Source organism: Thalassophryne amazonica, chromosome 5, assembly GCF_902500255.1.
Source record: "Thalassophryne amazonica chromosome 5, fThaAma1.1, whole genome shotgun sequence".
NCBI classification, from domain to species: domain Eukaryota; kingdom Metazoa; phylum Chordata; class Actinopteri; order Batrachoidiformes; family Batrachoididae; genus Thalassophryne; species Thalassophryne amazonica.
In genome coordinates this window covers 122381507-122392889 of record NC_047107.1, presented here as the reverse complement: position 1 = coordinate 122392889, position 11383 = coordinate 122381507, and the positions used below count along the sequence as shown (strand labels likewise).

General features: G+C 45.3%; 1 protein-coding gene across 1 annotated transcript; it reads left to right on the top strand.

Moving 5' to 3' along the window:
* The first annotated feature begins 232 nt into the window (after window positions 1-232).
* bmp10 (bone morphogenetic protein 10) lies at window positions 233-1955 on the top strand. The gene is made up of 2 exons (XM_034169516.1): window positions 233-638; window positions 889-1955. Exons 1-2 carry the CDS (start codon window positions 233-235, stop codon window positions 1953-1955), a joined length of 1473 nt encoding a protein of 490 aa, XP_034025407.1.
* Window positions 1956-11383: the final 9428 nt, after the last annotated feature.

Genomic DNA, 11383 nt, shown 5'->3' with positions numbered 1-11383 from the left:
AATGCTGCCCGGTCTGAGAAGAGCACACATTATCTCCTCAACGGACCACACACAGGATCAGGAATCAGTCTGGAGAGGAGCATGAGGATCAGCATGACTACCCAGATCCTACCCGGGAACCAGGACTTTCCCAACATAGAGTTGGATTAAGTCATCATTTTATCTCTCTGTTGCATCACCATCAGATTGAAAAAAAAGAAAAAAAACTCAACTCCTGCAGATTGTTTTTCTCATGGCGAACATTTTGTTGTCTAAATTGGGGAACACCTGCAGCTCCAAGACTTTATTCCTGCTCTTTTCCATCGTGTTGCTCCAGAGGCCCCGCTGTGGAGAGAGCAAACCCATCTCCAACCCCCATCAGAAGCATCGGCCGGCTTCAGAGCTGGTTGCTGGACTCGGAGAGGAGGAGAATCTATCGCTGCTGCAGAAGGACAGCGTGGACATGCAGGGCCTGCTGGACAGCCTGAAGGAACAGTTTCTCCACACGTTCAACTTGTCTGGTTTGGGTCCTGCTTCACTGACTCCTGGAAGCACACGAGCGGAGCCGCCGGAGTACATGATGGAGCTCTACAACCGCTTTGCCAGTGACCACAGCGCCATGCCCACCGCCAGCATCGTCCGCAGCTTCAAAAATGAAGGTACAACATCACTGCTTGATTTGAGGTCACCCTGTTGATCCAGCTAATTAAACCCCTTGATCTGATGCTTCTTTGTGAGTTCACACCATATATTTAATGTAAACCCATGTTGAAATTGTCACGTCATTTAAAAAATGTGGGAATTTTTCTGAATGTAACTTAAAAGCTAATGAGACATTAAATTATTGAACATTTCCTGCATGAAGGATTTTAGAAGAGCATGACTTGGACCATACTTTGTCCTCCACAGACTCATCTCAGAGTGCACTCAGTGTTGGGGGAGAACGGTGCCACCCACTCCTCTTTAACGTGTCTGTCCCCCACCATGAACGTATCACAGCCGCTGAGCTCCGCCTCTACACCCTCATCCAGAATGATCGGCACTTCTATGCTGGTGTCGACCGTAAGGTGACCATCTATGAAGTGGAATTGTACGATGGGCATGACACCATGATAAAGACAGAAAGAGGAGATGTGTTCATGGGCACGGTAGGACACAGGACTGAACTGGTGGAATTAGCTTCACGGCAGGTTTTTGGAATAAACAACAGCTGGGAGGCCTATGATCTCACTACTGCTGTCCAACGCTGGAGCAGGCTTGGCGGTGACACCACCCACCGGTTAGAAGTGCACATTGCCAGCATGTCTAACGATAACAGTGCTCACAGTATGATGGAGGACAGTGGAGACAAGGCTCCACTTCAGGACATGAAGATCGACACTAACAATCAAGATAAACACAAACCTCTCCTGATTGTTTTCTCTAATGACCAAAGCAGTGATCATCGTGGTGACAAGCGCGAGCTAAACGAGATGATTGACCATGAGACATCAAACATGATTTACCGGGACAACTTTGGCTTGGAGCTGAATGGGCTGTGGGGGAACAGGGAGGATGGAGAGGATAAAGATGAGGAGCCAGATGAAGAGGCACTCATGCAGATGCGTTCCAATTTGATCTACGACACTGCTTCACGCATCCGGCGCAATGCCAGGGGCAACCACTGCAGGAAACAGTCCTTGTTTGTAGAGTTCAAAGATATCGGTTGGGACAGTTGGATCTTGGCGCCCAATGGTTATGATGCCTTTGAGTGCTCTGGGATTTGTTCTTTCCCACTGACAAAGCATGTCACACCCACCAAGCACGCCATTGTCCAGACCTTGGTCAACATACACAATCCACAGAAGGTGGCACGCGCATGCTGTGTGCCAACCAAGTTGGATCCAATCTCCCTTCTTTACCTGGATGACATGGGCATTGTCACCTACAAGTACAAGTATGAAGGCATGGTGGTGGCTGAGTGTGGCTGCAGATAGTCCATGTTTCCAGAGATATTATCTCTTAGGAATGTCTTATAATAAGAAAAAGACTGACACACACAAGCAACAATAAGCTGATAAAGGGAACAGGCCCGTTCTCTGCAGCAGGTCTATTTAAAACAAACAGAACCCGGAGTGAGTCTCTGTAATGGACTTGAATGACACATTCACTGTTTTTGAAATCACGTAGGCTTCAAGTGAGTTCGGTCTATAAACCAGAGGACAAAAAGAGTTGGACCCACACAGGCAAAGTCATTAGTATCAGGTGTTATTGCTCAGACGGCAACGCAAAGTACAGCCGATATTTGTGGCCTCATATCAGTAAGACTGAAGGCCGTGGAACACTTCTTTTGACTGTGAGATTGGATTGTCAAAAGTGACAATAACGAAATGGAAGAGGAATTGATTTTTGTGGGTTCACTGACTTTGTGGACTATAAGAATTGTCAACCTTTTTTTCACATTCTCACCCATGAATGTGTATTTTTATGTTTATCTGTGTATTGCAGAGCAGGTAGCTCAGTGGGATAGGAGTTGGGCTGGGTTCAATTTCCGGTCAAGCATGGGGGAATAACCCGTGATAGACTGGAGTCCCAGACTCTGATCTGCATCACACGATGGAATCCGGTAATAAGCACAGACACTAGTGGGTTTCAGAGTGGCAAATAACTCAGCTTGGATCCAATCACCTCTTATAGATTGTTTCTGCCTGTGAGAACTTTGGGGCCATTTTGTCCCACCCTTCCTTGTTTTTTTTTCTCTGCTTATCTCTGGATTTTCCACTTGATGCAAAGACCAATCAGTACTTCACGTGTCCTGGTGCTGCGATACAACCCCCCCTGAGGCAAACTGACAAGACGTGAACTCTCCAGGCTCACCTCCTGCAGCCCCTGATAGGTAGGTGCTCTGTCGGGGGTCCCAGTGGCAGGGTTATCTGTTCCAACCCTGTTTCCCCACTTCACATGCCTCTTTTCCACTCCCCCTAAAACCACTGCGATAAAAGGTGTTGGGGGGTTGGGAACACATACATCACCACTGGATGCTGTTGTGTGCCATTTCTGAGGTGGTCACAGAACTGCACGCGAAGGGCAAAGGTTGTTCCCTGACAATCTTCAAACACTCACCTCTGTGACTGAACATATCTCAAACTCATCAGTTATTAACTCCTATTTTTAAAAATGACCCTGTTGATGGACCATTCTGAGTACGGACACCTGAAGGAAATACCCTTATTTTCTTTTCTTGTAACTCCTTTGATACCTCTGCTGCTTATGTCAATTAAGAGAGTATTTATTGTTCTAATTTATTGATTTTTTTTTTTTTTTAAAGAGTGGAAATATATAAATGTACATTTTCTGAGATGATGGATGTATTGTAGAACAGGTTTGATATTAACAACATGATTTTGTTTTAAGTAAAAGTAACAGCACCAAATTATAAATTATAACTGAAAAGAACCTCCATTAAAAAACAGATTCCATCACTGAAGAATTGATTTTGATCGGTACCCTTCGAGAACGTTGTATTTGTGCTGTGTTACAGTTTTAGCAAAGATTCCCGATGTGACACATAGCTGACATTCATATCATTCAGTCCGACAGTATCAGCCTGCGGGTCAAAGGTCATGCATGACACACAAACAGAGAAGCATGGGAAACGGAGTGCTAATGAACACAATGGATGGTCTGCGGTGCAGACCATCCACAGCTTGCAGCTTGCAGATGCAAATGGCTGTGATGGAAAACCTGTTTGAGAATATGAACTGGAGTTTTCTGTATGGACTCAAATCAGAAAAAGTATTGTGGTGTTCCTGCTGTGTTACTGACACTCTCACTGAGGTTGTAATAAAATGCTTCAGAGTCCGAAATGTGTAAACATTTCTTTTGTGATTCCCCTGGTTTAACGTGAAGCTACAGTCTTTAGGATTTAGGGGCATTTGTTACCAGAAATGGAATACAGCATATACAGCAACCATGTATACATTAATGTTTATAATTACCCGCAACAATGAATTTATGCTTTCATAAGTTGAGAATGAGCCCTGAATATCTCCATGAGAGCGGCTCCCCCTTATGGAGGCCGCCATGTTGTGCCATCATGTTGATACAGTCAAACAAAAAGGGTTATACTTAATTTTTTACATTCTGCAGTGTGACCAGAAGAAAAAGAAGTATCATGCACATTACTGATCACAAGAGACAGCAAGGGAGCAAGTAATCTGCAACCTCATCACTAGATGACACTAAACCCTGCACAGTGCAGCCTTAAGTCACTGCAAAATGTTTTGAAATTGCACAGTTTTTAATGTTCAGGTCAATGTCAAAGGTTAGCTGTGATGAATGTGTCAAAGCTGCTGCCATATTGGTAAGGTGCAGTCGGGTCCATAAGTATTCAGACAGTGACACAATCAGAATAATTCTGCATCTGTACACCACCATGATGGAGCAGAAATGTTCTTGTAGACTTTGCTCTTGTAGACAAATCCGAGGCCATGGTTCTCGACCGGAAAAAGGTGCTTTGCCCCCTTCAGGTCGGTGGAGTGTCCTTGCCTCAAGTGGAGGAGTTTAAGTATCTCGGGGTCTTGTTCACGAGTGAGGGACGGATGGAGCGTGAGATCGATAGACGGATCGGTGCAGCATCTGCAGTGATGCAGTCGCTGTATCGGACCGTCATGGTGAAGAGAGAGCTGAGTAGGGGGGCAAAGCTCTCGATTTACCGATCAAGCTACGTTCCGACCCTCACCTATGGTCATGAGATTTGGCTCATGACCGAAAGAACGAGATTGCGAGTACAAGCGGCCGAGATGAGTTTCCTCCGCAGGGTGGCTGGGTGCTCCCTTAGAGATAGGGGGAGGAGCTCGGAGTCGAGCCGCTGCTCCTCCACGTCAAAAGTAGCCAGTTGAGGTGGCTTGGGCATCTTTTTTGGATGCCCCCTGGACGCCTCGCTGGAGAGGCGTTCCGGGCACGTCCCATCGGGAGGAGGCCCCGGGGAAGACCCAGGACACGCTGGAGGGACTACGTCTCTCGGCTGGCTTGGGAACGCCTCGGGGTTCCCCCGGAGGAGCTGGGGGAGGTGTGTGTGGATCGGGAGGTCTGGACGACTTTGCTTGAGCTGCTGCCCCTGCGACCTGACTCCGGATAAAGCGGAAGAAAATGGATGGATGGATGTGTTTTAATAAAAAATGTCATATCAAGATTTTGGGAATCACAACCATTTTTTATACACCATCCCCCATTTTTCTGAGGCCATTGGACAAACTAAATGTAACAATTTTTAGTCCAAATCAAACTTTTTACAACTGGGTGGATACATGAACATAAATGTTGGCTGTCTTAAACTTAGCAGAATTAAATTCAGTGTCGGCTAACTGGCCTGCTAATGGTTTTCAAGCTGAAAAGCTAATCTGCTAATGAAAAACTTAGCGTTGCTAATTAGCTGTCAGCTGAGTAGCTGTACTGTGCCCACTGTTTTCAGTTCAGTCATCATCATTATGGAAGTCCATCGAATCGACAAAGACGTCAGTGATGCCGAAGGTGAGAACGCAGCCCAAAAGTAGACGCACAGATGCATCCACACTTCGGGCAGACAACAGCATCTGTTGGGTCAGGTCTTCTCTCTTTGTGGGCGTGGTGCTTTTGATTCAGGTCCTGCACGTGCGCTCTTCAAAGGTCCTGACCCCCTTGTGGACGGCAAGTTGCCAGACACTGTGGTCAGTGGCAAATGGTTCCTACCCAGTGACGGGTATGCCACAGGAAACACAACGTCTTAAAATATGGTCACAAACATTTTGACTGTTAAACTTTATTTTTTAGAATGTTGGCTGTGTTAAAGTGTGTTAAAGTTGTTAAAGTTAGCATAACTAAATTTAGTGGAAGCTAACTGGTCTGCTAATGGTTTTTAAAGATGAAAAGCTAATCTGTGAATGAAAAACTTAGCTTTGCTAATGAGTAGCTGGACTGTGCCCACCACTGGTTTTAGCTATCAAACAAACAATAACACAACCATGTAACAGTTACAAACATTTTGACTGTTAAAGTGTTAGACAACCTCTTAAAAAATTTGTTCATGAACATTTTTGACTGTGAAACATTATTTTTTAAATGTTGGTTGTGTTAAAGTTAGCAGAACTAAATTTAGTGGAAGCTAAGTGCTCTGCTAATGGTTTTTAAAGATGAAAAGCTAATCTGTGAATGAAAAACTTAGCTTTGCTGGTGTCAGCTGAGTAGCTGGACTGTGCCCACCACTGGCTTTAGCTCCCTATCAAACAAACAATAATGCAACCATGCAAAATATGTTTACGAACATTTTTGACTGTTACACTTTATTTTTAAAATGTTAGCTGTCGTAACATTAGCAGTATTAAATTTAGTAGAAGCTAACTGGCCTGCTAATGGTTTTCAAAGATGAAATGCTAATCTGCTAATGAAAAACATAGCTTTGCTAATTAGCTGTAAGATGAGTAGCTGGACTGTGCCCACCACTCTTTTCAGCTCAGTATCAAACAAACAAACAAACAACACAACCTCTTTAAAAAATTGTTCATGTTGGGGAAAGTGTAGTGACATGGACCCACAACAGGGGGCGCAAATGAACGGTCAATAGATGAGCCAAAAGGTAACAATTTAATGTTGTGAATGTGCACAATGACTATACAGACAATCTCAGAATATGATAGCAGTCAATACACAAAGGTGACGTGTGGGCAGGCTCGAGGATAGAAGACGTCTGTCCTGAGAAGAGCCGGAACCACACGATTTCCGCCGCCACCGAACCTGGTGAATACTGGAGCCGCCAAGTCCCGAATTCCCAGGTGATCCCCGTCCCCGACTGTCGGATCTGGTACTGCTGGTGAGGAGCACAAACAGTGAGATGTGGGTGTGTGCACACCCAGTAACAAAAACAGTCAGAAGGTGGAAAGTCACCTCCACCTCTAATCACACACTCGTGCAGCTCCTGTTAACCACTTATCTGGTTGGAGTGTGAAGCGAAGCCGTCGCTGATCACACCAACGCCAATCCCACAGATAAGGAAACACTTACAGGAAAACAGCTGCAAAGAAGTTCAGACTATTAGTCAGTGTTTTCAGTTTAGCAGAGAATTACCTTCACAGGTAGATGATATCTCGGCAATGAGGTGGAGATGACGTCCGGGTTTTATGGAGTAGTATGATGAAGCGTAGATGGGTGACAGCTGTCACCCCCGGCTGTGTCCGTGGCGGCAGCGCCCTCTCGTGCCTGAAGCCCGCACTTCAGGCAGGGCGCCCTCTGGTGGTGGGCCAGCAGTACCTCCTCTTCTGGCGGCCCACACAACAGTTCATGAACATTTTTGACTGTGAAACTATTTTTACAATGTTGGCTGTGTTAAAGTTAGCAGAACTAAATTAAGTGGAAGATAACTGGTCTGCTAATAGTTTTCAAAGATGAAAACCTCATCTGTCAATTTGGTGTTTCGCAGTTGTGAATCTCATGCCGTCTGGCGGTCCGTGACTCACGCGAGAGTTCAGTTTCAGCAGAGTTCCGGTGTCAGGAGCTCAGCACATCTCGTGAAGTCTGGACAAAATGACAATATTGGGGCACAGCAGAAGTCCATCACAGGTGCTACACCTCCTCTAGATAACGGTCTCAACTTTGGATAGTGTATAATCATCATAATCGCCCATGACCTCGTTAAATTAACGCCATCCACAACCTCACTTTGCGATGGTTTACATGCGCTGTGAGACAGCAGAACTCTGCTGGCACCGCGGTGCATTCTGGGAAGCGCAGGCGACCGCCAGGGGCATTATGGAAAAAGCTGAAACACCGAATGAAAAACATAGCTTTGCTAATGTAGCTGGATTGTGCTCACCACCGGTTTTAGCTCACTATCAAACAAACAAACAAACAAACAAATAATAACGCAAGTATTTAGACTACGTTTTGACTGACTTCATGACGTGTACTGACACATTTCAGACAGAAAACAAGTCAGACGCTGGCTGACCTCTTGCGTACGATGAGAGTAGAGGTTGTCTAAAAATAGCCATGGAGGGCAAGAACCTCAGCCAGCAGTAGTTTGACGAGAGGCTGCCTCAGGCTTAATTGAATATTTACATAAGGGCAGGAGGAATCAATCTGGCCTGTATCAGTGGAGGTCAAACATTTAGGGAATCTGGTGAAATGGGAAGTCTTTAGTATTTGTTTCAATGATAACGAGCAGCGGGGAACGCTCTGTGCTTCCTCTTTTACTCGTGTTGTAACATGCAGCCATCTGCTGCAGGAATCTGCAGCCTACGTGATCAACTCAGGAAAACACCTGACTCCAGTTGATGACGTCAGCTGCTGGGGCCCAACGTGTCTCTGTGTGTGAACGTGAGCTTTTGTGTTTGTCATCTGAAACTGTGTGGCACGCCCCGCCTCTGACGTCTCACCTCTGATAGGGTCTGATTGTTTCCGTTTTGGACCACGTGTTTATCAGTCCATCTGGTGGTAACACCTCCGCCCAGCTCCCAGCTCTGGTGTCTGTCGTTTCCTCGACTGTCCTGACTGGATGCAAGAAGTCCAAATGGTAGAGAAATTGAACAACCACTGACATCTGTGGGGACGGCTAATTCTTTAAGAATCATTGCATACCCAAATTTGAAAGTACATTACTCCTGAACATATGAATTACATTGTACCAGCTGTCAAAAAGCCCTGTAGTCAGTTTTCTGCTGCAATTTCTTTGGAATTTTTTGGAGATTAGTAAAACTATACATTTTTGGAAAGTGCATACTATATCCAGTCAGATAATGGATGAGTCCAATTTCCTGGAAGCCAACATAGTGGCCATCTTGGATTTGTAAAAATGGTGTCTTAAAATGGGAGTTTTCTCCAATATCTGAGGTCGATGACCCAGGATGTTGATTCTGGTGGCTAAATACACATTTTCAGGGCAACAGAATTCAGTTACAATTACAAACAAACACACACACACACACACACACACACGGCTGCCTATAAATATGACTTTAAAACCCATCAGGCCTTAGGTACTTGTAATCCATATGAGGCACAGATGTTCCTGTACACAATTCACCACACTTGGTTGTGCCTCTCAGTGTACACTGTTCCAGCTTACATCTTGCTACCATGTGCTGGACTGTCTGTGGGGCACATCTGCACAGGCTGCAAGTTGGATTGTGACGGCTGTGGTAGACTCTTGCCTCGATGAATCTGCTGTTTAGGGCTTGTTCCTGGGTTGTCCTTTAGGCCGGCCTTGTCTAGCCACTGGTAGGTCTTCTTGATGGTGACTTTAAAATACAGTGGGAAAATAAGTATTTGATACACTGTTGATTTTGAGGTTTTTCCACCTACAAAGAATGGAGAGGTCTGGAATTTTTAGCATAGCTACACAGAATCTAAAAAAAAAAAAAAAAAAAAAAAAATCCAGAAAATCACATTGTATGATTTTTAAATAATTAGTTTGCATGAAATAAGTATTTGGTCACCTACCAACCAGCAAGAATCCTGTCTCTCACAGACCTGTTAGTTTTTCTTTAAGCCCTCCCATTCTGCACTCTTTACCTGTATAAATTGCACCTGTTTGAATTCATTACCTGTATAAAAGACACCTGTGCACACACTCAGTGAATCATACTCTTGTAGACCTGCACAAGGCTGGGATGGACTACAGGACAACAGGCAAGCAGCTTGGTGAGAAGACAACAACTGTTATTAGAAAATGGAAGAAACACAAGATGACTGTCAGTCTTCCTCGGTTTGGGGCTCCACGTAAGATCTCGCCTTGCAGAGTAAGGATGATTCTGAGAAAGGCCAGGACTCAGTCCAGAACTACACAGGAGGACCTAGTCAATGACCTGAAGAGAGCTGGGACGACAGTCGCAAAGATTACCATTAGTAATACACTACGACATCATGATTTAAAATCCTGCAGGGCACACAAGGTCCCCCTGCTCAAGTCAGCACATGTCCAGGCCCGTTTGAAGTTCACCAGTGACCATCTGGATGATCCAGAGGAGGCATGGGAGGTCATGTGGTCAGATGAGACCAGAATAGAGCTTTGTGTTATCAACTCCACTCGCCATGTTTGGAGGAAGAAGAAGGATGTACAACCCCAAGAACACCGTCCAAACCGTAAGTATGGGGTGGAAACATAAATTTTGGGGTGCTTTTCTGCAAAGGGGATAGGACGACTGCCCGTATTGAAGGGAGGATGGATGGGGTCATGTAGTGTGAGATTATGGCAAACAACCTCCTTCCCTCAGTAAGAGCATTGAAGATGGGTCATGGCTGGGTCTTCCAGCATGACAATGACCCCAAACACACAGCCAGGGCAACTAAGGAGGGGCTCCGTAAGAAGCATTTCAAGGTCCTGGAGTGGCTGAGCCAGTACTCCAGACCTGAATCCAATAGAAAATCTTTGGAGGGAGCAACTTGCTTCCGACGGATTGTTTGTTGTTGTGATGCTCTTACAATCTTTACACAGTTGTATACGTTTCTTTTATTTCTGCTTAACACTTCTTTTGATTTTTAAGCGTATCTAATCTGAATCTTTTTTAACTACAATTGTTGTGTCGACGCGGGTTGAGGAGCGGACCTGCGTCTGACTGAACCCAGCGCTAAAATAACCAGAAAGCGGTTCCAATAACGAAACAATTTATTTTCCCCCTTTTGTGCAATACTCGGTGTACAAACATAAAACGCGTCTGTCTGGCGGAGTGAAGGACGGCGCGCTCTCCAGCGCCCAAAGGGATCGAAGCCCGGCGCCTCTGGACCCACATTCACTGCCAAACACCCCCCAGGTAGACACGACAAACCCACTCTGTGAAGGATAGAAAAGGTGAGGTAAGTCAGCAGCTACAACTAATATCCTTCAAAGGCACACACTATCAGCAACACATTCAGGTCTGAATTTAAGCTTTATGTAAATGAGCAGCTTCTCACAACAGGTGGAGGATCATCTGTCCGCACGCCACAGCCGTGAGAAGCAAGCTGCACAACTCTCATCAATATTCACATATACTGCGTAACAAAATACCAAATTACTGTTAACAATTATTCAGACAATCAAATCACCTCTGATGTGTGCTGACAGCATGTGTCCCTCACCCGTCCTCCTTCACAGGCACGATGTGTCAAACCCAGGCGTGGTCCTCAGCGTCTCACAAACGAACATCACAAGGTCGAGTTCCCGGCAATTCTGCTTGAATCACGCATGGCTTAAATGCAGAACGCCATCTCATTATCTGCTTCAGCTGAAAGTCTTTAAGGTTGCACGTGAGCATCATCCACAGGTGCTGCATATCACATTGATGAGGGTGAAGGACTCTTCTGCCAGCACCTTCTCCACAGACAATAAATCAGTTTGCATACCACCTGGAGAGCAAAGAAAAGAAAAGAACACCAAAATGTCCAGCCAAACCCCCCCAACACACAACAACAATCC

Coding starts and splice junctions, on each gene's coding strand:
- bmp10 (XM_034169516.1), top strand. CDS start 233: ATGGCGAACATTTTGTTGTCTAAATTGGGGAACACCTGCAGCTCCAAG. Junction 639..888: donor CCGCAGCTTCAAAAATGAAG/GTACAACATCAC, acceptor TGTCCTCCACAG/ACTCATCTCAGAGTGCACTC.